Below are 27,014 nucleotides of genomic sequence, written 5' to 3'. Positions count from 1 at the left end.
GGGTACCTTTTTCAAAAGATTAGCAGCAATGAGTTAAAAACGTGGCCCAGGCATGGAATATGTTGCAGGCTGCCAAGCTACAGAGCCAATCCCAGGTTACGGCCATTATCACACATGACAACATGCCTGGGCCCAGGTGCAGTGGCAAAAACCACATTGCCGTCTCATCGAGGATGGCATGACTCACTTTGTAGGCAGTGTGCTGTCTGGCCCCCAAGCTGATGAGCTTCAGCACGGCCCGCTGACGTCTCCCCACACCAGTGTTGCAGCGTTTCCAGCTCGTAGCTGGGGTCAATTTAACAGCGGAGGAGGGTGGTGTTTCAGCCCTCCTCCCAGGAATGTTGTGTGGGGAGACAAGTCAGGCCACCACATTTTGCGACCCGGTCCACGCCTCAACTACATTCAACCACTGTGCCCAAATTGAAAGGTAGCGTCCCTGTCCGCATGCACTTGTCCATTCGTAACTGGTCACATGGAACTTTAGGGCTAAGCGCTGAATTTAGGGACCGCCTCATGTTTGGGGGAAAGTGCTGGTGTGGACGGCACAGTGCGGTGGCGCAGTAGACACTCTGCCCAAAAAGGGCAGAGTGTCCCCCAGCCGGGATTCCAACATCTCCTGGGCCAGATTTCTTGAGATGAGGCCGTTGAAGCCTTGGGCATGTGGGTGGGTTGCGCTGTACTTTAGCATGAAATGAAAGGCTTGGGAGATGGGGAGTTGCTGGGAAGAGGCGCATGATGGCGCGGGCAAAAGGAGAAATGGCAGGAAAAGGTGAGGATAAGGGTGAACTCCCCAAAGTGTCAGAGGCAGATGTGGAGGTGTCCTGGCTCCTGGTCTGGACTGCAGCGCCAGCCCTGTCAACAGTGGAAGAGGCAGTGGCCGCCAGGCCAAACGACGATTATCCTGCGCTTGCTCTCACCCACTGAGCCCAGGGCTTGCCTTCCAAATGATGGCACCCGCAAGAGGTGGTGAGATTCCTCTCCGCAGATCTCCAAACCATCTTGGACTTGCAAATTGCACTAAATTTGTCATGTAACTGACATGTATATGATGAGTCTATCCATTGTCTGTTCATTTTGGTGAAAGTCAGCCTGTCAGCTGACAGACAGCTGTGCTTGTCAGTGATGATGTCACCGGCTGCTTGTACCCCCAGTTTTTGCTGCTTAGCTTGCCTCCACATCCACACTGCTTTTGCCCCTACACATCACCCCTATCCATGCCTGTGCCTCTAGCCATAAGTCTGCCACCCATGGAAACTCATGGTGCAGAAAGTGAGGGAGCTGACTCTGAGGAACCCTTGGGTTTTGTAGCTGGTACTCCATCAAAGGTCTCTGCTGCTCACACACCCTGCTGAACATACGGTATCTAGGGTTAGAGCGTGTGGTGACCTCGCACAACAGTAGGTGCTTCAGGCAGATGTAGGCCTTGCTGGAGTGTATTGCGGCTAGCTCCAGGTACTGTAGACTTGGGAAAGTGGGTGTCCAAGTGCCGCACTTTCACCCTTAGCTCAGCTAATTTGGGGTATGTTTTTAAAAATCATTGCACCACTACATTGAACATGTGGGCCAGGCATGGAACGTGTTGGAGGCTGGCAAGCTCCAGAGCCCTCCAACAAGCTAAAAAACCTGGCCCCAGGGGCAGCGGGGATAAACAAATTGCCATCTCATCCAGGATGGCATCCCTGACCTCAGAGGCAGTGTGCTGTCCGTCTCCCAAGCTGATGAGCTTCAGCCCAGCCTGCTGACGTCTCCCCACACCAGTGTTGCAGCGTTTTCAGCTCGTAGCTGGGGTCAATCTAACAGCGGAGGAGGAGGAGGGTGGTGTTTCAGCCCTCCTCCCAGGAATGTTTTGTGGGGAAACAAGTCAGGAAAATTCTTGAAACGGGAGAGTTTTGCATCTTTGCCCTTGCTGCCTATGGACATCCCTTTGCCTCTAGCCACCATTTTCCCTGCTTTGCTTGCCTCCACATCCACACTGCTTTTGCCCCTAGACATCACCCCAGTCCATGCCTTAGCTTGTACCCCCAGTTTTTCCTGCTTAGCTTGCCTCCACATCCACACTGCTTTTGCCCCTAGACATCACCCCAGTCCATGCCTTAGCTTGTACCCCCAGTTTTTCCTGCTTAGCTTGCCTCCACATCCACACTGCTTTTGCCCCTAGACATCACCCCAGTCCATGCCTTAGCTTGTACCCCCAGTTTTTCCTGCTTAGCTTGCCTCCACATCCACACTGCTTTTGCCCCTAGACATCACCCCAGTCCATGCCTTAGCTTGTATCCCCAGTTTTTCCTGCTTAGCTTGCCTCCACATCCACACTGCTTTTGCCCCTAGACATCACCCCAGTCCATGCCTTAGCTTGTACCCCCAGTTTTTCCTGCTTAGCTTGCCTCCACATCCACACTGCTTTTGCCCCTAGACATCATCCCTATCCATGCCTCTTCCCCTAGCCATAACTCTGCCACCCCTGGAAACTCATGGTGCAGAAACTTTGGTTGCTGACTTTGAGGAACCCTTGGGTTTTGTAGATGGAACTCCATCAAAGGTCTGTGCAGCTCACACACCCTGCTCAAGATATGGTATTGTAGGGTTTCAGCGTGTGTGAATGACGGACAACAGCCTGTGTTTGGACAGATGTAGGCCTTGCTAGAGTGTTTTTAGGCTAGCAGCGACTCCTGTGCACTTGCAAAAGTGGGCGCACAAGCGCCGCATTTTCAACAGTAGCTTCGGTACATTTGGGTATGTTTTTAAAAAACTTTGCACCACTAGGTTAGACGTGGGCCAAACATGGAACGTGTTGGAGGCTGGCAAGCTCCAGAGCCGCTACCAGGTTCCAGCCATTATCACAGGCGTAAAAATGCCAGGCCCCAGGTGTAGCAGGGAAAAAAAAATGCCATCTCAGCCAGGATGGCATCCCTGACCTCGGAGGCACTGTGCTGTCTGTCCCCCAAGCTGATGAGCTTCAGCACCGCCTGCTGACGTCTCCCCACACCAGTGTTTTAGCGTTTGCCGCTAGTAGCTGTGGTGGAGGTTGCAGCGTCGTAGGGTTTCAGTCTACTCCTGCCATGAATTTTGGCCTGGGAGAGGAGATAGGCCACCCCAGTTTGCACCCGGGGAACAGACTCCACCACATTCACCCTGCCTGTCATTAAAGATAAGCACTGCAGCATCCCTGACCACAGGCGCTTGTCCAAGTGTCGGTGGTCAAGTGGACCTTGCAGCAAAGCGCGGAACTAAGGGCCCACCTGATGTTGAGTGACACGTGCTGATGCAAGGCGGGGACGCCACACCGGGAGAAGTTGAGACGGCTAGGGACGGCATAGTGAGGTGCCACAGTTGCCATCAGGTCCGGGAAGGCGGGAGTTTCAACAAGCCGGAACGCCAACCTCTCCTGGGCCAGCAGTTTAGCGATGTTGGCGTTCTAGGCTTGCGTGGGTGGGTGGTTAGCGGTGTATTTCTGCCGGCGCTCCAATGTCTGAGAGATGGTGGGTTGTTGTAAAGAAGCGCCTGATGGTGCCTTTGATGGTGCAGGAGAAGGAGATAAGACAGAAACAGGGGAGGATGAGGGAGAAGTCAACAAAGTGGCGGAGGCAGATGAAGTGATGTCCTGGCTCGTCCTCTGGAGTGCATCGCCAGCACTGTGAGCAGAGGCAGTGGCATGAACGGCGGGCGACGTTTGTCCTGCCGTTGCTGCCTGCCACTGATTCCATTGCTTGGATTCCAAATGACGGTGCATTGAAGTGGTGGACAGGTTGCTCTTCTCAGGGCCCCTACTCGATTTCGAGAGGCAAATTGTGTAGACGACACTATATCTGTCCTCGGCGCATTCCTTGAAAAAACTCTACACCTTCAAGAAACGTGCCCTCGATGGGGGAGTTTTTCTGGGCTGGGTACAAAAGGGAACATCTTCGGACATTCCGGGTCTGGCCTGGCTTCGGCAAAGCAGCTGACCTCTGCCTCTGGACATGTCTCTGCCTCTAGCTACCCTTTTTGGTGCTGCACCTGCCTCAACATCCACACTACTTTCCCAGCTTGACATCTGCCTTGTCCAGGTGGGGTCGGTGTCCTCGTCGTCCACCACCTCCTCTTCCAACTCCTGTCTCGCCTCCTCCTCCTGCACAATGCGCATGTCAACTGGCTGCCCTGACAGCAACTGCGTCTCATCGTCGTCGATGAGGGTGGGTTGCTGGTCATCCGCCACCAAATCGACCGGAGATGGAATGGAGGAGACTCTAGTGTTTGAGCATCTGGACACAGATACTCGTCTGTTAGGTCCGTGGAATCGCGAAATGGAGGGGCAGGTTTCGGTACAGTCAAAGGAAGGGAGAACAGCTCTGGGGAGCAGGGACAGTTGGGGTTATTGTTCTGAGAAGATTGGGAATTTTGGGTGGAAGGAGGACAAGACTGTTGGGTAAGAGGAGGTAGAGGCTGACTGGCTGGTGGACAATGTGCTTTAAGCGTTATCCGACAGCCATTGCAAGACCTGTTCCTGGTTCTCGGGCCTACTAATCTTTGTACCATTCAGCCTAGTTAATGTGGAACTTTTGTGCAAAGCGCAGAACTTAGGGCCCGCCTGATGTTAAGGGACACACGCTGGTACAAGGCTCAACTCACCCTAAGTGCCAAAAACACTGCTGGTGCAAGGCTCTACTCATGCCAAGGGCCTCAATCTCTGCTGGTAGCTCAGCTTAAGGTCATGTAACTTTGTTTGGAAGGGCTCATGTTAAGGGCTAGAAAAGTGAATTTTGGAAGGTCTTACCACATCACACACACACACACACACACACACACACACACACACTCAAAATGACAGTTAAGGGTGAGGGCTTTTGGAATTCCCATTGCCTATTCCATTTGTGGTTGTCATGGGGAACGTGATTTAAAGGGGTGGTTGTTACTGTTTGTTGAGCTTAAATTGGGGTTTGTGTCCATCCATTTGGGGAGTAAAGAAGGTTTCCAGGTATTTTCCCACTTTGATAGAGGTTTTTTTGAATGTGGAAAGTGTGTAGTTGTTAGGCAGTGATGTTGGGGTAATAGAGGGTCTTTGGTGTGTTAGATGCCCCCAGGCATGCTTCCCCTGCTGTCCCAGTGTCATTCCAGAGGTGTTGGCATCATTTCCTGGGGTGTCATAGTGGACTTGGTGACCCTCCAGACACGGATTTGGGTTTCCCCCTTAACGAGTATCTGTTCCCCATAGACTATAATGGGGTTCGAAACCCGTTCGAACACACGAACATTGAGCGGCTGTTCGAATCGAATTTCGAACCTCGAACATTTTAGTGTTCGCTCATCTCTAATTAAGATTAATAGGGGTGCCCAAACTTTTCCATAGGACTGTAGCCTTAATTTCAGGCAAAACGTCAAACAATGCCTGCTCGTCCGAGCTCTAAATAAACAGTATAAGGCTAACTATATGTGTGGCTTACTACCAGCCACATGAATAAACAAATACCAGACTTAGGTCTCACCAGTCTCTCAGGACAGACTCAGGGGCCTCCTCTTGATCCCAGGACCTGCCCTGAAGTGCAGGCTCTGCAGGCTTTTATGACCCAGTAACGGGCCTATGACCCACACCTGGGCTGAGGCATCCTCAAAACCCGCACTGGACCACACATAGGTCAGAAACCTGGGGAAGATATACTGGGACTCCAGCACTCTGCCTGTCACCTTCTCACAGTATGTAAACCTTAAATGGGAACCTGTCATGTGAATTTGAGACACTATACAAAAATCGTTCCTTTGCCCACTCCAGTGCTCCTGTTGCTCCTCCTGGTAAGATTTATTTTTTTAATTCTTAACACCCCAGCACTGACAGGCATACTATAAGCATATTTAGGGTGCTGGGTCTAGTGTGCAAAATTCACCCGACATGTTCCCTTTAAAAGGGGTTTCTGACTATACAGTATTAGTTGCATATGGGTAACTATAAAAAAAAAATTAAGCAAATATGCCCGTTGAAATAAACATGACTTGGCATTAAAAGTTGCCAGAAATAACCATAAGGCACAATTGCACTGGAGATTGCCCCACTTTACTCTGTGGAATAGCATAATCATGTACCACGACCCAGATATGTAGGAAATGTCTATTATACCCGGTGGGAGTGAAGTGCAGAGAAAATTAAAAATGTATACTTATATAAGCTGTGGAACACAATGCTCGGTGAAGATTCACCCACATAAAAAGCTCATGAAGTAGTGGCAGCAATAACTCTGCCGTGTTAACCCTTCACCATATGGGACATTCAGTGTCAATATTATTTCCTCTCTAGGACTCCCAGTTATGGTGGGTTCACATATATAACTAGCACCCGACCAGTTGTTTTATGCCTGAGCTGTATAAATCAGTGACATTTCTGTGCACCCTATGCGTCAGTCCGGCATCTACTGTATACTTGCAGAGTTTCTTATTGCTGACACAGGGCAATAATGAACATACAGCTTATCCTATAGGCCAGAGGGAATTGTGATAGAAGGCAGCCTCTGAAGGATACACCCTGTCAAAAAGCAATATTGGGGTTTGTTCACACTGCGTATTTGCCTCTGATTTTAAAGGGAACGTATCACCAGAAAAGTACTTATTTTAAGAAACAAGTTTTTCTTTTTTCTTTTTTTTCTTTTTTCTTTTTTAAATTTTTCCACATCATTATTGATTTTTTTATTTAAAGTATGGGTTTTCTTTGCAGCAGTCACCTCATTTACATCATGGACAGGTTTATAATAGGTAATACCTCAATAGACCACTGACCCACCATTACGTCCATCACTGACAATAGATGATGTCACAGCTTATTCGCTACTCCTACCTGCACAGAGCAAGTCTACAAAAGGGATTTTGGATCCAGCCTGTTGCTGCCCTTGGCCATGACTATGTTGTACAGTATATCACAAAGGATACAAGGTGAAAACACTTGCGAAAAATGGCCATTTTTCATGGCCGTTTTGAACCCGAGGAGCTGCCATTTGAGTGTATGGAGGAATTCTTGAAAACGGATAAATATTAAGCATCACCATCAGAATATCAGTCGTATGAGAATGAATATTAATACAGCTATGTGATGGCAGATGAGATACACGGGCAAGCTGGCGGCCCACAATAACATGTAGAAAATACAATATTGTAATTATATAACTTATTTATTGTAAAATACAATTAAAAAAATAAATAAATAAAAATATAGTCAGAAAATGAAAACAGAAAAAAGTGATTTATTTCTGATCATCTGATTTTAATAAATAAAAATAATAATACATTTGTTATATTTTCAGCTAGGTGAAACAACCTGTCCCCTCTTCAGGCAGAATCAGCACGGGAAATCCTATCTAAATCAATGGGAGGCGGAAAAAATAGTTGTGTGCAACATAAAATAATAATTAAAAAAAAAAACACATAGATCACATTAAAAAAAAGCTCCAATTACAAAGACTGCTTAATTTAATAAAAAAATTAAATAAAAAAAAAAATTAACCTACCCTAATACTATAGATGAACGGCTGTCTACACAACTGGCTCTAGGCTGTGAGAGACTGGGAAAATAGACTATAACAGGACATGGAATATTTTTTGTGTGTCCATCGTTGTATACGTATAATACATTTACCGGTATATGAAATGTTACATGTCAAATAAAATAAATGGAAGTTATATAAAAGTACACATGCAAGTGGTTAAAAAATCTGGTGTTTTTTCATCTATATTTCATCCTAGATTATAGACCAGATGATGTGGTAAAGAAGAAATAAAGTTGCAGAGCAGTCAGTTCCTATAGATAGAAAGTGCTAATTTTGGTTATGTCTGTAACACACCCAACTCTGTGGTTTGAGGAGCTAAATAGTCGGGCGATTTCCCTGGTGAAAAAAAAAAAAATTTGGTAAATTGCTAGTGGAACATACCTCGTACTCAGATTCCAGGCTAACCTCTCGCTCTTTATTTTTGATCTTCCCCACTACAGAGGGGTCCACCTGCAAATTAAACAGAAATGTAATTGAAGGAGACATAGAAGAGGACAGAAAGACCACATGGACCTTCCCATAATCCCACATAGACACAGCATTGCTTACAGACAAAATTACAAGCTATAGGAGAAAAAAAATACTCCAAATACCAATAAAACAAACCGGTACCCAAGAATCCTCCAGTGGCCATGGGTTCTGACATATTAGCTGGCCCTTAATACAACAAGGCCTCAAAGGTCCAATATAAAATAACCCCAAAATGTGAATGTAATTACAAAAAAAAAACTTTAGCTATGTGACATATCGCTGCAACAGGGTCCTTAAAAGGATCCCATCATTGGATACCTTTTTTTTTTCTCGATAACACGTAGGAATAGCCTTAAGAAAGGCTATTCTTCTCCTACCTTTAGATGTCTTCTTCGCACCGCCGTTCGGTAGAAATCCAGGTTTTCTTCGGTATGCAAATGAGTCCTCTTGCAGCACTGGGGGCGTCCCCAATGCTGCGAGAGAACTCTCCAGCAACACCTCTGTCTTCTTCTGGAATGGCCTTTCCCTGTGTCTTCTTCCATCCTGGGTTTCAATCTTCTAGGCCTCGGGCAGAGACGAGTGCGCGTGCCCTGGCCACAAGAAAATGGCTGTTTACACCAGTTTATTGTGTAAGCGGCCATTTTCTTGCGGCCCAGGCATGTGCAGTCAGCTCTGCCCAAGGCCTAGAAGATTGAAACCCAGGACGGAAGAAGACACAGGGAGAGGGCATTCCAGAAGAAGATGGAGGCGGCGCTGGAGAGTTCTCTCGCAGCATTGGGGACGCCCCTAGTGCTGTTTGAACACTGGGGACCACCTGCAGTGCTGCGAGAGAACTCATTTGCATACCGAAAAAACCCGTTTTGTACCAAACGATGGCGCAAAGACATCTAAAGGTAGGAGAAGAATAGCCTTTCTTAAGGCTATTCCTACATGCTATCCAATGATATTTTTTGTTTATTTGTTTTGTTAAAATGTTTAGAATGGCTTTATTTAATTACTTTCATTACACCGTTTCTCAGTCTCTGTATTGGATGGCCTTTATCAACACAGAAATGTGACCACTCAAATCACTAGCTGCAGAGCGGTGACTCGACTCAGCCAGTGATGGGCAAGATGCAGCCAGAAACAACTAGAAAGGAAGGGCTTGGGGGTTCTGAGGGGTGGATGACTTTTCAATTGTTTTTAAAAGGATTTTACAAGAGCTCAAAATTCATGACCTCTCCTTAGTTGTCGCTTCTTAGTGTTTTGTGACATCACATTCATTGGTTACATGGCCTGATCACTGCTCAGTCCCATATAAGTGAACGGGCTGAGCTGCAATACCATGCACAGCAAGTGTACAAATGTATGGCCCTGTGGTTGTACTCGTCAAAATGTTGCAACCTCTTCAATCAAGTTGATTGGACTTTATCAATTACAGATCTGTATGGATCCAATAGCCAGACCTCCTATCAATCTGTAATTGATGACCTATCCAAGAAATGGGTCATCATTTAATAATCCTGGAAACCCCCATAAGCCATTCTACCACTCTTTCTTATTTTCATATTACCAGTCAGACATAAGCTGTCCATATACGTAGGATAAAAGTTGGCCAAAGTGGCCTGTCATGCTGGAAATTTGATCAAACAATCTAGTGGAGATGTTAATGGTGGGATAATTCATACAAGTGATACCATTGATCTCTCATCAAAGCCAACTTTTTACCTTATGTGTATGACCAGCTAAATCCTTCAACTCACTGCCCTATGCAGAATAGGAAACTAAGCCACACCCTATTATTTCAACCGGACCCTCTTGACCAATCTCAAACTAAAATGGAAGAGGTTTAAAGTCACTAAAATGGTTAGACCTTGTATATAGTCTTGAAGGCCCAATAATAGAGGATTTATTCTTTAATCTTTCCTAAATCTTTTTCCCCACACCCGTCGTGAGTCCTTGGACACGTTCACAATCCTCACAGGCTGCCATGAAACAATATGTGTATTTATACCGGTAATGTAATTAATATACGCCGAATATTACACAAGATCCATATTTATGGATAACTGCCAAGCGCTCGCCTATTAAATTGCATTAGATCAGTCTGTTTTTACACCTTACATTAGCAGAGCCATAATAGCACAAGAATAATTTGTTAACAGAATTTATCACCAAATGAGTTATACATGTTAATTGTAGGGGTTTTATAACAAATGAGAGGAATAAAATCCAAGCTCCTTTTCATGCAATATTTTTTCTAATTTCCGAGATAATCATCTGTGCGCTCCAGCCATTCCGATCAGCTGAGTTCCTACTAAATAGATCTGCGTAAAAATTATCCAGCGGAGTGTGAGGAATCATTATGCTGCAGCCAAAAAGACAGAAACACAATCCGACAGATGAAAGTTTCCTACACAACAGATTTGGCTTGTAATGCACTAAAACATAGAAAAGTATACATCAATAAATGGGGTTGTGCAAACAAAAGTACCTGCCAATAACGTGGACAAGAGTTTGGCATGGGTATGATGGGTGCGGTCATAAGCTACACGCCATTTTTGGGGCCTACCTGAAACCTGCCAGAATTGCTTCTAAAAATTTGGGACTGTTCCACCAAATTCAAGACAATTAACAAATATGCAATATTGCTTCTTCAAGGGGTTATCCATTTTCTAATATTGAAGGCCTATCCTAAGGTCAGGCCGTCAATACTAGACCTGCGAGTGTCCAACTCCTGGGATAAGATAATCCTTTAATAGTCCCACCATGCGGGCCTTTCCCAGCGCCATGAATAGGGGGCAAAGTTACCGTCCCAATCAGAATGTTCTTAGACTCTTAGGGTGCATTCACACGGAGTAACGTGCCGCGTGACCTGGCACGTATACGCCGTGTGAGATTTTGAGCGCCGTATACGCTCCCATTGATTTCATTGGGAGTTAGTCTCCTATACGTCGTGTTATTTTGCGGCCATGATTTTGCGGATGGGAGCGTATACGGCGCTCAAAATATCACACAGCGTATATATGCCAGGTCACACGGCACGTTACTCCGTGTGAACGCACCCTTAGACTCACTAGGCTCTCTTTCATTTTACATGTGACATGGGCACTTTATGTGATAGTGACATCCTAAAAAGTGGTGTAATTATCACACTGCTTTCCTAAAGCACTAAAAGGGGCACCACATGCACAAAAAAGAAAAAAAAGGGGGACATGATCACGGCAATAAGGATGTGGCCTTACCTAAAAATGTCCGCACACCATTTGCCAGATATCAACTCCCAAATATTGGCCAGTATAGATTTATAGCTACCTGCTAGATTGGCCCGTCACAAGGCAACTATGCCAACCGTGCCCAACACATCTGCAAAGCTGCCAATAAAGAACTTTGACCGTCTGGAGTCCTAGAAGAGCGGGCAAATCTCCCAAGCTTGGCAGAATACTACTGCATCAGATGACATGGATGCATTATGTGCCAGTCCCATACTGAAATAAGGGTGTAGCCAGAACTCTACATTTCCCCATTACAAAAAGGGGCATAGAATTAAAAAAACAAAAAACAAAGACCAGGGCAATAAGGGCATGAAGTCACCTGAAAATCTCCAGGACATCTACTGCCAAATGATGGCACGTATGGCTTTATTGCTAGATTTGTCATTCACAAGCCAACTGGATAACCTCCATAATACACTACTTTAATGTTGTAGGACCAGTAGTCGGACATAATGTAATCAGCTTTGTGCCCAGAGACCCTAATAGTAAGAAAGGACTCTTCATTGAGCAGGTATTATCTCTTACCATACATCTTTTTCTTATCATAAAAGTGAATATCGGCCACATCTATCGGAGGCAGGTGTACTCTGACCACTTCCACTTGTGTACTGCCATAGATTAGATTACTGTCTGGCAGTCTAATTCTGTAAGGGATGCAGAGGTCAAGAGAGAACAAGAAAAGGCCTCCCAAACTCACATCATTATCTGATGGGCACAGATCGACTAATCCACGCACACTTGTTTAGATGTACATCATCATTCAGAGGCTGCTGAAAAGGAGCGATGTCACTGCACTATGCACATTACTAAATGACAAGGCGATCTGGCAGCCTGGCGCTCCAAACAACAAGGTAAAATCAGGGGAAGGGCTGAAAGAAAATGAAATACGGTTATAGAAAGCATCTAACCCGCCACGCTTATTACAGACTCATGCTGGGCTGCAAATTAAAATTGGTTTCATGTGAGACATCTCCAAGCAACTATCATCAATATATTCCCATTTACCTATCACAGAAAAACGGATTCTCGCTTGTTTTTCTCCTTCAGGTGACTACTTAGCTACATTATTTATATGTGTCCCTCATTTATGTATAAAAGACACTGTGCTTTTTGCTCACATTCAGCCCAGTTTTATTCTAATGGGTACAAGCCACGGCGTCGTCCTCTCTTACCAAGCTGATAAAAGGTCTCGCTGTTTCCCATCAACGGGAACCCAATCACTTTAGAAAAAATAGAAGGGAGAGAAGACATGGATGCTTTGTAAATGGAAAAAAATATGTAAAAACCAATGGCACCTTGTTAGGTGGTGCTACCAATAGGCACAACTCTTATCATTGAGAGTATGCAAGCTGTGGATACTGCTGGCATCGGGAGCCCTCCTGTAGGTCCCTAAGAAGCCATTAAATAGAGCCAGAAAAGGAGGCGCCACTTATCTCTTCGTGGCTGCTCATGGGATAAGTTAGGATTCGTATGGAAATATTTATTATAATATAAGACGTACAATGCGCCAGATGCTCCAGCCTCTTAATAATTCACACACACCACAGGAGGTCCCGTATGGCAGAAATGAAATCCATGCCATGTAGGAAATAGCATAAATTTCAGATATAACTCACAGCAGTATTCTAGTGTGAGTTACAGTAAATTTGTCAGGCTGAGGCGTCCCTGTCCGAGCCGCCCCAAGACGTTCCTGCTCCAGCCAACCATAGTCTCCTGCTCCAGCCAACCATAGTCTCGAGCAGGGTGCAAAAAGAATAATGTGGCGCATCCTTGGCACAAAAAGGGCAGCATGCCAAAAATTCAGCAATCTGTGCCAGTTTACCCTCAATGTGTTTCAACCCTGGATGGAAGACCCCTGTCTTCGGTTGATAAGTAAATAAAGTGCGGTCCAATTGAAACCTTGCACCATTTTGGGGAAACAAGCAGCCAATAAGATAAGTGCCACCCTTTATTCCTGATACAATTTTTTTCTGTTTGTCTCTTTCTAGTCCTGTCCTTATATAAGACTATAATAAAACTCTTTTCCAACATGGGGCGCCACTATAATAGAGCATACAGAAGCTCTCTTTCTAGGGGGATTGGCATGACCACATGTAAGACTGCACCCCACAGAGACCGTTGTGATAACATCTGTGCGAGATGATAGATTTCAGTTATACATGTTTTATACATGATGCAAGTTTTTTTTTTTTTTTTATTGAGTATATACAATAAAATGCAAGATCAGTTATACAGTGCGGTCTAGTGACATCACCATGAATAAGATATCATACGTCTCTACCTTATATATACAGCCACTGGTCAGCTGACAGCTGATACATTTACTAAAGTTTTTTTTTCCCTAGACATATAGAAACAGAAACAGCAAAAAACCACAAAGCAGTAGCAACCACCATCACCACCACCATCCTCAAGACAATGAAGGGCTGGTACCCCACATCCCATTCCCTACAACCATCCAGATTACAGTATATCCCCACACCTAGATACAGCTGTTGAGGGTCTCGTGTATGTATAAAGCATACTTATATACACTCTGGCTACAATGCAGGTATACAGGCCCAATCAGGTCATAGTACATATAGATCTAGTTAGACTGAGGCTCCCAGAAGCAGGCCACACTGACTGGTCACATTACAGAGATCGTTGGTGGTCCAATAGTTGGCTACCATAGAGGCAACCAAGCAAAATAGCTTATAAGACTCCTAGGAAACAGGCGATATCCAGTAGAGGGAACACCCTTAAGGTTCGGCTTATGTTAAGTCCATTCCATTGCCACGTGCCATTGTGGCCTGGTGGAGCCTTCAGTCTGTTAATGGACGCGCCAAATCCTGGACACAATCTAAATTTACAGCCTTTACCCAAAGTTACCCTTTAAATAACAGTTGCATTGTTTTCTTTCACAATGGTTTAGTGAAATCTTGAATGAACGGATGCCACTATTACTAGCCGCCATAATGCGTAAATGCTGCAATTCAGGAAATTAAATATTTGCAAAATTGAACATATTTCAATTGCCAGATGGTCTCTGTTTAATGTTCATTAGCTGAACTGATAGATGTCGTAAGAGTGGGAAACTTCTGCTGGGAGAAAGATTAGGACTTGAAAAGTCATAAAGGATCATTGCACCCCGCGAGCGTACACTCATATACCTTCCCCGTGGATCATCTCCCCCTCCACCATCCTCTTAAATTCTCTTCCTATTCAATTTTGTTGTTTTAGATGTGACCTAAATCACTGTTTGGCAGCACAGAACGCCAACTGTGATCCAATTATGGGTTTTACAATCCCATATAGAAACAAAGCACAAGATGATTTCATTACATCAAATGGAGTTTCCAGATTAAACATCCGGCTTCATCAAAGGCTTAAGCATTGTATTAATGGCTAGTGTGGAGAGTTATCGGAGGCTGACAAGTCACTAGAAAAAAACGGGACAATGGTAATAGAAAAAAAAAAACACCATTAAGGCCATGTTCACACTTACTTTGATTTTTACTTCAGAGGAGCCAAAAGAATGGGAAAAACAGAATCACAGGATGAACTATGACAGCTATCAGACGCTCCTGACAGGCCCCACTGACTTATCAGGGGTCTAACACAGTCATGGCTTACCTTTTGAGCTTGGGGTGTCAAAATTTGTACAAAGACTTAACTCAATTGCTATGTCACATCTTTTTATGGCCCACCAAACAGTATCTGACATCCCTTTTTCTACACCTCATCACCTCGCCTGTCTATGCTCCTGTCCTGGCTGCCATTTGCTGCCACGTCGAGCGTGCGCTGTAGCCAACGTTGAAGAACAATCTTTAACATCGTGATATAAGTATAGCACCACCTATAGGAGGTAGCGGAGGGCGGCCAGCACAGGAGCATGGACAGGTGAGTAAAAATAATCGTCAATAAGTAGCGACCGATTAAAAAAAATGCCACCCCCTAGTTTATTCCATGAGGCCATCACCTCAGGTCGCCCCATGGAAGGTGCACCCATGCAGTTACCACTTGGTTCGGACAATGTGCGTCACCCAAAATGTCTTGGCATATCACCTTTGACACAAGTCATAGGTACGCCATCACTGCTCTAACAAGTATCTATCCTAGTGTCCATCAATTTGCCAGGACGAATACCGCAGCATATTGTGCTATTTCCTCTGCCAAACATGAACGTCTCACGGCGCCTCCAATGAAAATGTGAACAGAGCCTATGGCTGAGGCCCCATGTTGCGGAAACGCAGCTTTTTCTGTGGCAGATTTTGCTGCGGCTTTTTGAGACAAAGTCAAAAAAGGCTACAAAAGGAATGGGAAATATATAAGACACTCTTATACTTCTCCCTTATGCTACATGCACTCCTGGCTATGGCTCAAAAAACTTCAGCAAAATCTGCAACAAAAAAAGCTGCATTTCCAAAACAAGACTATGTTAGCTAGAAGTATCTGGTGCATGTTTGATACATATGCCAGGAAAATATCCAAAGGCTATAACAGGTCGATTTATGCCAACAGAGTTTCCTCTTGACACCTGTCTGGGCACAATTAGGTAACACTTTTTTTTTTTTTAATGTATCCACTGTATGCGGGATGAAATCATGGTCGGTGGGCATCTGGCCACTGGACCTGCAGGATCCCCTTTTAAATAATATATAATACTAAAAATCACTTTAGAGTTCTGCAACTTGTAGAAATGCACTTAACTAGCAGCTTCTATACATGGAAACTCCTTGGTGGTTTCCTATACCGGACAGGCGCGGATATTCCATACATTGTGTGTACATTTCAATAGGATTTTTCCTTTATGTCACATAACCATAAGGACTGTATGCTGTACCAATCCGCTCTTCTTCCCCAATATCTGCAGCGTCATTGATATAAATAATATCAGTCTGTCTTCTCTGCTATGGCTCCACATTTCTCTGTATAGTTACACTTCCCATGAATACATCAGATCTTTTAGTGAAGTCATTTGCCGGCCAGTTTTGGTGAAGCAGTTTGGGATCTGACAGTGAACATTTTTCAAAGTAACATGTTTTAGCAGAACGTATGAATGATATACCGTGAACCTTACAAAAGCGAAAAGCAAGGATGTTAATGACCACTGCACTATACCGCAAGGCAGAGCCGCAGGGTGCTGAGGTCTAGAGATCGATAGCATAGTAAAGTAGCAAAGAGTCTTATAACTCCTCAACAGACTTTACTCTGAGGCTCCAGCATTATTCTGACCTCACAAAGAAAAGACTTTCTCTGTATATCCAGGCAGTGATCTAACAGATTGTGCTGCCAGATTTCACACTATATAAACTTTACCATTTCACAATAATCTGACTCATGCTGATTTTAACAGGGTGAATTCCCAGAGCAACCAAGATCACCACTTCATGTGGTCTTAGCGGTCCCCTGCACCTCTCCAGGGATGTCCTTAACAATACTAAACTGGTTTTCCAGGCTAAATAATTGATGACCTATCCTTAGGCTAGATCATCATTTAAGAAAGTCAGGGGTCCGACACCTGGGATCTTGGACCATCAGTAGTGGCGTAACTACCAGGGTAGCAGTGGTAGCAGCTGCCACAGAGCCCGGGAAATTAGGGGCCGGCGATAGCTGTGATTTTTTTTTTCTGAATCGGCCATTACCGGCTAGAGTTACTCCAGTCGGTAATGGGCCCTATTTACTTACCGATCCTGGCAGGGGCTGGGATTGGGAAGTGACGCGTCAGGCCCCACAAACACTATTATTATACTCGGGGATCTTTTCAGACCCCCGAGTGTAATGATCGGAGGCCCAGGAAAGGTAAGGGAACAGAAAAACACTGTTACTTACCTCTCCCAGTTCCATACAGGCTTCGGGCCTACTTCTGTAATGTCCTTGACGTCCATCTCGGTCTCCGATTATTTATACTCGGGGGTCTGAAAAGCAGCTGAACGGATTTGGATGAAATTTGGCACATAGATAGTTTGTAACCTGGATTAACACATAGGCTACTTTTTATCCCAGTAAATGACATGGCTTCACGACTGTTATGAATTTATGTTCACATACTATATTAAACTGCTCTTGGCTACATTATCTCAGTTAATTGGAGATTGCTGATAAAGCCAGGTCTGGCTTTCCATACATTGTGTTTTTATGTAAACACACAACTAACCCGGAGTCCATTGTGTACATGCACCTGCATATTATCTAATCTGCTCCAGACGGTGCTGACGCACTGGATGAGAAAACACCTTTAATCCAAATTGGAAGTTTGCCAATTTTAAACATGCTAGGAAAAAAGAAAATCTAATTTGTCACAAATTTCTAAAACAACGAAAGCTATAAAGGAAGCCAGAAGTCAACAGAGTTCTCCTCAAGCGGAGCTCATCGATGTCAACAACACACTCATTATATGGCATCCCAGTGAGCTGCTGAGATGCCGGAACAATCACAGGCATGGCGTGAGGAACAAGTTCAGCAGCAGGACAGCTTGAGAGCTACCAAAACGCTGGAGCAGGCGAACTATCAATGGCAGCAATTTGCTGAATATAGGCGGATCATCACCGCCAACAACACGCAGACGAAGTCGCGGGCAGAAGCTAATGAATTTACATTTCGGTCAAACATCATTCCAGCCAGTTTATTAGAAGAATTCCTATCAGCAGGGGGAGCTGATGTCCCCTGTGCATCAGCCTAGACTACACAGCCCCAAGGCCAACCACTTGCCTGATACCTGCACCTACTGAAAGAATGGGGGGCATTTGAACCCACTAAGTACAGGACATGCTCCTCATGTACATGGCTCTCCATTATGATACATGAGAGCAGGATTATTATATAAACATCCTTATTCCCCTTTTTCTTCTTTTGGCAACAGATTTCAAAGACAAGACTGCTGATATAGCTGATAATATCATATTATGTCTACTCTCTTATACTCAGAATGGCTACAGGAACTATTACAATAACAGGAGGCATTTTGATGGGGACAAAAACTATTTTGCAAAATTGTATACAAATCAAAACTAGAACCTATTAGATAATAACAAACATTCTCAATGATAGCACATTGATAAAACTACTAGCCTCCAAAATCCACAATGTGTCGATTCCCTGTTCACACTGTTGGCATCTGTACTATGTCATCTCTTCACTCTCTCCTTGATAGGATCATCATGGGGTTCATAGAGGTTTCGTCTGAGACTTCATACTGTGCTTGGCACCAAAAGTGACAGAAAGCTTGGCAGAACCCCCTAATGCCAATGTGAACAGATACTTATCAGGCTTTCTCTAGGGATTAAATAGCAACCTGTTAGGATATGTTCACACTGTTTATATGGAGTTTCCATCGGCAAGTTCTGTCTCATTTGATATCAAGAATGGAGCCACATACAGTGCTGTTCTTAGCATCAAGGCAACCAAAACAACAAATAAATCATCTTGAATGTCAAAGAGGGCCATCATGCTACAGATCTGGCACCATGTTGTAGCTTCTTTCTATGTAGTAAGACAGAGTTAGGCCTGGTTCACATCTACGTTTAGGAAGTCCGCTTGGGGACCTTCTCTGAACAGAATACCGAACACATTAAAAAGTGGTGAGCAATGAAACTCCACAGACCCCATAGACTCTAATGGGGTCCATGTGTTTTCTGTGCGGTGTCCGCATGAGTCATGTGGAGAGAAAAGTACTTCAAGCATCACTTTTCTCTCCACATGAGGGTCCATGTAGTTTCATTGCTCACCGCTTTTTAATGCGTTCAGTATTCCATTCAGGGGCTCCCCTACCGCTATGGAGCCGCGTGTAGCTTCAAACCAGTCTTTAGGGACTTACATTACGTTCGTGTAAAACCAGCCTAAGATAAGTAATACTGGTATGTAGTCCTAATGCAAGCAGGTATATGCAGCTATAAGGCAGGGCAATGAAGGTAGACAGCTATGTTTCCCCAAGAGACCGAATGGATTGTGCGCCATTACAGGAAGGAGACCCAAAATACACCAACACCATATTCCAGTTTTGGAGTGGTGGGCTACCCACAATTCAGAGCCCACCCCTAGTCCTAAAGCAGTACAACTGATTGTCTCTATGACAAGTATACTGCTATAAAAGACATGGTTGCCCCCCTCTTCAGGAAATAGGGCTTGTTCTACTCCGAAATGTGTTTTCTACAAGGAAATAGTCTGTCCTCGAAGCTCGGCTATAAACTAATATGCAGCGGGTTATTATGCAGGGTTGTGAGCATAATACAATCTGGTGTTTCACGACAATGCATTATCATTCAATATTTAATCATGTCAAAACAAACACTTGGGACCAAATGAAAAAAAGATAAAAATCATTTCAAATAAAAGATGTGATAATTGAAACACAAGTGAATATGTTCTCTATCAGCAGCGTCTGGATCACCAAAGCAGCCAGAAAGAACAGAATTTGTATGATGATATCAAGTGGAAAACAAATTGTATTAGAAAAACCTCACAAATAAATAAGATCGAGCGTCTGCCACAAACCTGAACGGAAAAGATGCGCAGTTTTAACAGGGAACATAGCAAAATACAGAGGAAGAATAAGATGAGATAGATGAGGCTTAAAGAGGACCTTTCATGTCCTGGCAGATTAGCGGTATTATATGCTGTAGGAATGCTAACAGTGCGCTCAATTCAATGCACGGTTAGCTTTGCCGATATGCGCTGGGTGCAGGAGATCTCAGTGCCGTTAGTTTCGCTCGGTTGTGAGGAATGTACCCCCAACAGTACTCATCCACACCCTTGTACTGTCAGAGGGGCGATGACACTAGGCTGTAAGGCCTGCCTTTCTGACAGACGAGGGATATCAGTACCAAAAATAACAGCACTGCTATCTCCTGCACCCACTATCTAATACCACTCAGCTTTATAATACTGCTGACGTTGGGTTCACACCAGCGTGCGGTCGACGTTCTGCGGTTTCCATCTTCTGCATGCAGAAGACAGAAACCTGTCAGACCGGGTCCGGCAGTGAGTGCAGGGGAGCGTTTTGAGCTTTTTGGAACCGTTTTTTTTAAACCGGACACAAAGTCCTGCATGTCTGACTCTGTGTCCAGTTAAAAAAAAACAAAAACAAAACGGTTTCTTCGTGGAGAGCTCAAAACGCTCACGGCCGGATACTTTTCAAACCCATTAATTTGAATGGGTTTGAAAAAGCCAGCAGGATTCCGTCTCCTGCCCAGTTTCGGGCAGGAAACAGAAACCTAAAAGCAGAGACCCGGGGCGCAGATGTGAATGAGCCCTTAACTGTGAGGACATAAAAGGTCAGTCTGTCAGGTCCAAAATGTCTCCCAAACCAATAATAGTGCCATGAAGGGGCCTTTTTTTTTTTTGTAGATTGTGAGCCCCATATCGGGATCACAATAGAATTTATAGAATGGGAGGAAAACCACGCAAACACGAGGGAGAACATACAAACTCATTGCAGATGTTGTTCCTGGTGGGATTCAAACTCAGGACTCCAACGCTGCAAGGCTGCAGTGCTAACCACTGAGCCACCATGCTACCCTACCATGTAGGGGCCTTTAATCACTTCCCGCTGCAGCCAATTTTTAATTTTCATTTTTGACTCCCCACTTTCCAAATAACATAACCTTTTTCCGTTCACAGAGGGTTAAATTTTGCAATGGCATCATTAATATTCTGTATGATGTACTGGGAAGCTGAAATAAAATTAGAATGGAATGGAATTAGAGAAAAACTGCATTTGTGTGACTTTTTACAGCTTCACTTTTATGGTGTTCAGCTTGCAGTCAATATGACACGTCACCTGGATTCTCTGGTTCGGTGCGATTACGACGATACCAGATTTACATCTATTGCTTTTTACCCATATGATTATGGGAGGCGAAACAAGGAAAAAAATGTCATTTTGGCTCTTTTGATTTCGTTTTTTTCCTCACTATGGCGCTCACCATACGGGAAAAATATTTTTATAGATTTGTAGAGCAGGCTATTTTGGTCACAGAGATACCTAATGTGTATGTGTTTAACTTTATTTATGTCTTCTAGGGAAAAGTGGGTGATTTCTATTTTTAATTCTTTTTTATTTTTATATATTTTTAAAAAGTTTTATTTTTAGAGCCCCTAGGCAAAATTCGGTCAGTTTTGACTGAGGTTTTAGGAAGGTTAATGCCCACCACCAGTGCAGACACGGATTGTAGGCATTGCTGTAGGGTCTCCCCTGTATAATACAGCTGCCGTAATAGTACTTCTGTGGCAACAAACTGATGAAGCAATAAAAAGATATTAATCTTCTTAAGGAAATGCAAATCATCTTGCAAATGCATCTCAATTGCCAGATTTAACTGCAGATAATACTTCGGCCCTCCTGTGAAAAGATGGGACTTGCAGAACATTTTCATCTGGCAATTTCCCACATACACTGTGACAGAGTCCCCAAACGCAGACTCCAGCACAGATGTGAACCCAGCCTGAGATGTCCATATGCCCCAACACACAGCATATGTCCCAAAGGGAGTGTACATTATTGGATCTGATCAACTTATTAAATGGGTGATCCAGTTTCAAATATTAATGGTCTATACCACAGGGTTCCCTGGTGTCAGACCCTTGCAGATCTAATATCAACCATTTATCCTAAGGATAGGTCATCAGTATTGGAAGATAGATAACCCACTAACCTCTGACCTCTACCTAAAGCAAGAGCAAGTTACAACAAGAATTCATCAGTCAACGTAATGGATTATTTCAATGGTGTACAACAGTCCTTCTCTAAGGCTATGTTCACATCTGCTGGATTTCTCTATGGCAAGTGTGACATGTAAGAATCAGCAGCGGAAACTCACGACAGAAACTCTGACTTCTGCTGCAATTTCTGCTAGCAGATCTACACATGGATAATCTGCAGCTTTTCGCCCCATGGAATCCAAGCACATAATGGCATGCTGCGGGTGCTGAAATCTGCAGTGTTTTTGCTATTCTGCTGCAGGTGAAGAGAGTATAAAAAAAATACCCCCTTCACATGCAATGGCTGTTATTTCTACCACGTGTAAGTCATGGAATCTGCACCCTGACAGAACTCCAGGAGTGGCAATATTGCTTAAATTTACCATAGGTCAGAAATCTCTTATACCCATAGTTTATTCACCATGTCATAGTTTATTTTTCCATGTCATTTGACATAATTAACTCATTTAGAATTTGATGGCAGTAACGAATCTCTATACAGTTTGGCCGGGGCCTTTTCTACCATTGTGTAGCATCCCCTGTTCGGTTTACAGCAGTCTGGAGGTTTGGGAGAGGAATATTGCCCCATTCTTCTGTAGATATATGGCTTTTTCTTTGCATGATACAGCTTTCATTTGCATTTGTGGATTGAAAGGTGAACTGTGAACACAATGATCTCTGGAAGTATTCCTGGCACCTTGCATTATCGATGCATGCCTGTCTTTAATGCAGTGCATCCTGAGTCTCTGACACTTTTGATGATATTATGTACTTCAGATGGTGGGATATATAAAAGCTTTTGCAATTTTACATTGAGAAACATTTTTCTGGAATTGTTCCACAATTTTTAGACACAGTTTTCCGGAGATTGGTGAACCTCTGACCATCTATGCTTCTGAGACACTCTGCCTAACATGCTCTTATACATGCACAGTCACGTCACTTAGTGGAAATTTCGCCCTCCAGATGGTTTTTATTAGCACCACTTACTATTCCAGCTTTTTGAAAACCCTGTCCAAACTTTGAGATGTATTTCTGTCATTTCTAAATGTGACTGTGTACAAACCCTGTACAACCTATTTCACTTTCAGATATTTTTTTTTTTTTATCGTTCCTCTACCAGTCTGCTGTTTTTGTTTTTATTTTTCAGCATCATCTAATAATTAACATGCATAAGAGTAATGAATGTGTGATATTTTTTCCCATGGACCCACAAGCTTGAATGGCATGCCAAAAACTCTCAGTCAATGAAAAAATGGATGTGTGAATCACTCCATTTATTATAAGAAGTCCGTGTGCTGTACGTTTTTTTCACTGACAACATTTGAACTGAAAAATTTGTGATGCAAAATGCCTCTTATGCTGCAAAGTAGAAGTAAAGGGTTGTCCAGGCAAAAGTGGACAATCCTTTTAACTTTTAAATCAGCCGGGGACATTGAAAATATTTTTTAAAAATTCATACTCACTGTCCCTGAGTCTCTGATGTCATCCGATGCACTTCAGTTCTTCTGCTGAATTGGTCTATTCCAAATCAGAGAATGGCAACTGATGTCACTACAGGCAGGTTCACACCTGCACCCGGTCTCCGCTTTGTGGGTTTCCTTCTTCTGCGTGAGAAACTGGACAGGAGACAGAAATCGGTCAATCAGTTTTCAAACCCATTCACTTGAACGGGTTTGCAAACAGACCGCCCGTGAGCGTCTTCTGCCTCTCTGCGGCGAAACAATTTTTTTTAATCGGACACCTGGAAACCCGCAGAGCGTAGACCGGGCGCAGGTGTGAACCCTCCCTACCTGTGACATCACGTGTCCTCTTCCTGAGGCCCAATCAGCGAAACTCCGGAAGAGACCTGGAAGAAGATGCTGGAGAAGAACTGGGATGTGCTGGGAGGACACCGGAGCATCAGAGACAGGAGAGTATGCATATTTTATTTATTTTTTTTACTGCCCACAGCTGATTTAAAAGTTAAAGGGGTATTCCCACGTCGCATACTCACCAGTCTTCACTCCTGTAAAATCTTCTTTCTTCCTGGTTTCTTGCATCATTTGGTGGGCGGGGTTTCACATGCAACCTGCCGTTTAGCTCCGCCCACCCACATTGGACTATGAAGTACAGGCAGCAGCAACTCCATTCTGTGTTACATACAGAGACTGCCTGTCTCTGCCATAATGAACACAATTGAATTAGCTAGCCTGATAACTGGGAGAACAGAAGACGTTCAGAAATGAAAGCAGCTCCTCTCCTCTATCTGAGAGCAGGACCTAGGTCATGTGGTGTAGACACAGGAATAGCTAGATAGACAGGCTCATTCCCGTGCACTTAGCCCCTCCTCCCTCCCCCCTGAGAGCAGCAGATACATCGCTTGACTTTTGAGCAGATAAGTCAAGGGCTGTGTCAACAATGAATTTAATACAGTAAGATAGTGGACAAACAAAGCAGTTTTGCTGAAGCAATGTATTTAGGAAAAGTCTTACATCCACATTATCAAGCAGTATAGATAGGATCCGTGTGATGGGACAACCCCTTTAAAGGAGTTTTCCAATTTTGTCTGGACAAGCCCTTTAAATCTTGACAAGGGTCCCTGATGAAAAAAGAAATGTTTTATTCTGAAACCCTGTGGCAAAAAGGAGCCGGGCACAGTGAAATGAGCCTAGGTATGGGAAGATAAGGGCTGCTCCCCCCGCCCTGCATAGCTGCATTGACTCTCTGTTTTGCTGCAGCATGTCAGAGTAAAACACAACTCTCTGCCATAAAAGACCTAGTACGGCCCATGGTTTGGGCAGCATGAACCCGATGACAGGTGCCCTTTAAGACAATGTAAACTTCCATAATGAAACCTCTCAGGCTTGGCTGGATGGCATCCATTAGCTAATCAACATTTCTCAGCAATACAATGCACCATATTGACCTGCTGAATGTGCTGGTGCAACCCAATGGGGCTATAAATCTACAGTCCCTTATAAATCCTATGTGACAGAGATGGTTGTATATATGTATAGTCTTCTATATGAGCAACAGAAAGGTGCACTGTGGGACTTGGCGGAGACACTGTGTCCCCTAGCCCTGCCTAGTGCAAGGAGCCTGTGATGATGCATTGTAATGGTGCAGCTGTTACTTTGCCTCTTAGATGTCTCAGCTCAGACATACTTAACACCTGACAGGAACGTGCGTGCACAGCCAAAAGGATATGGCGTCGAGAATATTACAAAGCGGAGTATTTCAATTCCTTCTCCTTGACCTAGATTTCTCTACTGCAGTACATGGAAGTTAAAGCTGAACATTCCTCAAAGCAATAGTAAACCTTATGCACAAAGAACATGTTTCTGGCAACAGTTCACTTTCAATACTTATTACAATGTAGACAGATTCGCATAACACATGTTTGTGCCTGACAATGGCTGTGACTGGAAAAGAATTTTCGTCTCCATTTTCTAAATTAAGGTTAAAATGAGTATGACAAAAATGCGAAACCCATTCTCAGGACACCTGCTGAATACTTATTCCTCAGCTACTCCCCTTTCCTTTCAGTGTGCACCACTGCAAGACATGGGAGAGAAAAACAGAGGGAAAACAGCTCCACCTTCTGGTGGTATTGTGATACTACATTTATTGGGGCTGGTACGGCTATAGGCATCAACACAAGCAACATCTGGATAACGGTTTATTTCACGGGGAATGAATTGGACTCTTCTTCTAAAGATTTTTCATCTTAATACTTCCTACAACCTTCAAGAAAAACGCTGACCTTGAAGCATCACTTTAGGAAACATGATAAAAAAAAACCCACTAGGAGTCATTGTACAGGTTTTATAAGCAGAGGTCTTATTCTATTTGGCAATATCTAAGTTATTTCAGGATTATTGCTTCTCATCAGTATGAATCAGAATACTGACTGGCCAAGTGAGATGAGGGGCAAAAACCCCAAAACAGTTTGCAGATATGTCTCCCTTCCCAGATCAAGCCACAAAACCTCAGGAAAATCAGACATTACTCTAATGGTAACTACCTTCCAAATGGTGGTGCTAAAGGAACTTGTCCTTTCTCCACCAAAGACGATTTAGAACTTTGACGCTGAATTTGAGGCAGAGTCTGCCTCGCAATCCACCTCAGATTGCGCCTAAAATCTGTCCCCCATTAATGTCAGTGGCAGTAGCAGATTTTTTTCCTGCTCATTCTTCAGACGGATTCCACCTGCGAACTGCCTTTGAAATGAATAAACCGTTTCCGTCAGAGCAGAATTTGATGTGGAATTTGTCAAAATCTGCTAGCAAAATTTGGAATCTGGCCCTGTCCAATAAAGGAAAAATACTTTGGCAATATTCTCCAAATTCCACTTCAATTTCAGCGTCAAAATCCAGAAATTTTCTGCTTGACAAATTCAACGTCAAATTCCTATGTGTGAACACCCTCTTATTTACATCTTCTTTTCCCAGAATTTGTTTATTTATTTATTTTTTATGTAGATTGTGAGCCCCATATAGGGATCACAATGTACATTTTTTTTCCCTATCAGTATGTCTTTGTAGAATGGAAGGAAATCCACGCAAACACGGGGAGAACATACAAACTCCTTACAGATGTTGCGCCTGACGGGATTTGAACCCAGGACTCTAGCGCAGCAAGGCTGCAGCGCTAACCACTGAGCTACCGTGTTGCCCCTTTTCCCAGAATTCTTAGCAAATCAGGTATGGTCTGTAAGACCATGCACACTGCAAGGTGGCCTGAAAAGAGAGTCTCCTAAGGAGACATGGTATCCCTTCTGTCCTACACTTATCCAAATAACTTAAATGGGGTTATTCCACAAAAGACAATGTATAACCTTTCATAGGTTATGAATATGTAATAGCCGGGGGTCTCACAATCACTTGAATGTAGATCCGTAGCCCCTGTTCCGGTAATGTAAGGTAACTGAAGTCATTATCTATGAGTCTTATGGAGAAAACAAAGCTCTGTGCTTGTCCAACATAGTTTAAATGGAGCAATGGTGCGATCACTGCTCCTGGAATAGAGACAAGGGCACCAATCAGAGGAAACCAATGATGAGGCATTTAGGTAATAGCTGTCTTTCATAGAGTACCCCTTTGCTAGCAAATCTGCATTGTCA

The 27,014-nt window shown here is 43.9% G+C and overlaps 1 protein-coding gene across 1 annotated transcript in view; it reads right to left on the bottom strand.

Annotated features, from left to right (window-relative positions):
- The window catches only part of COX16 (cytochrome c oxidase assembly factor COX16), a 70,224-nt gene that overhangs the window by 35,569 nt on the left and 7,641 nt on the right, over nt 1-27,014 (bottom strand). The window contains exon 3 of the mRNA XM_075282918.1: nt 7,887-7,955. Within this exon, the coding sequence (XP_075139019.1) occupies nt 7,887-7,955 (69 nt within the window). The remainder of the gene's footprint in view (nt 1-7,886; nt 7,956-27,014) is intronic.

Source organism: Leptodactylus fuscus, chromosome 7 (genome assembly GCF_031893055.1).
Source record: "Leptodactylus fuscus isolate aLepFus1 chromosome 7, aLepFus1.hap2, whole genome shotgun sequence".
NCBI lineage: Eukaryota > Metazoa > Chordata > Amphibia > Anura > Leptodactylidae > Leptodactylus > Leptodactylus fuscus.
This window is presented reverse-complemented; position numbering and strand designations above follow the sequence as displayed.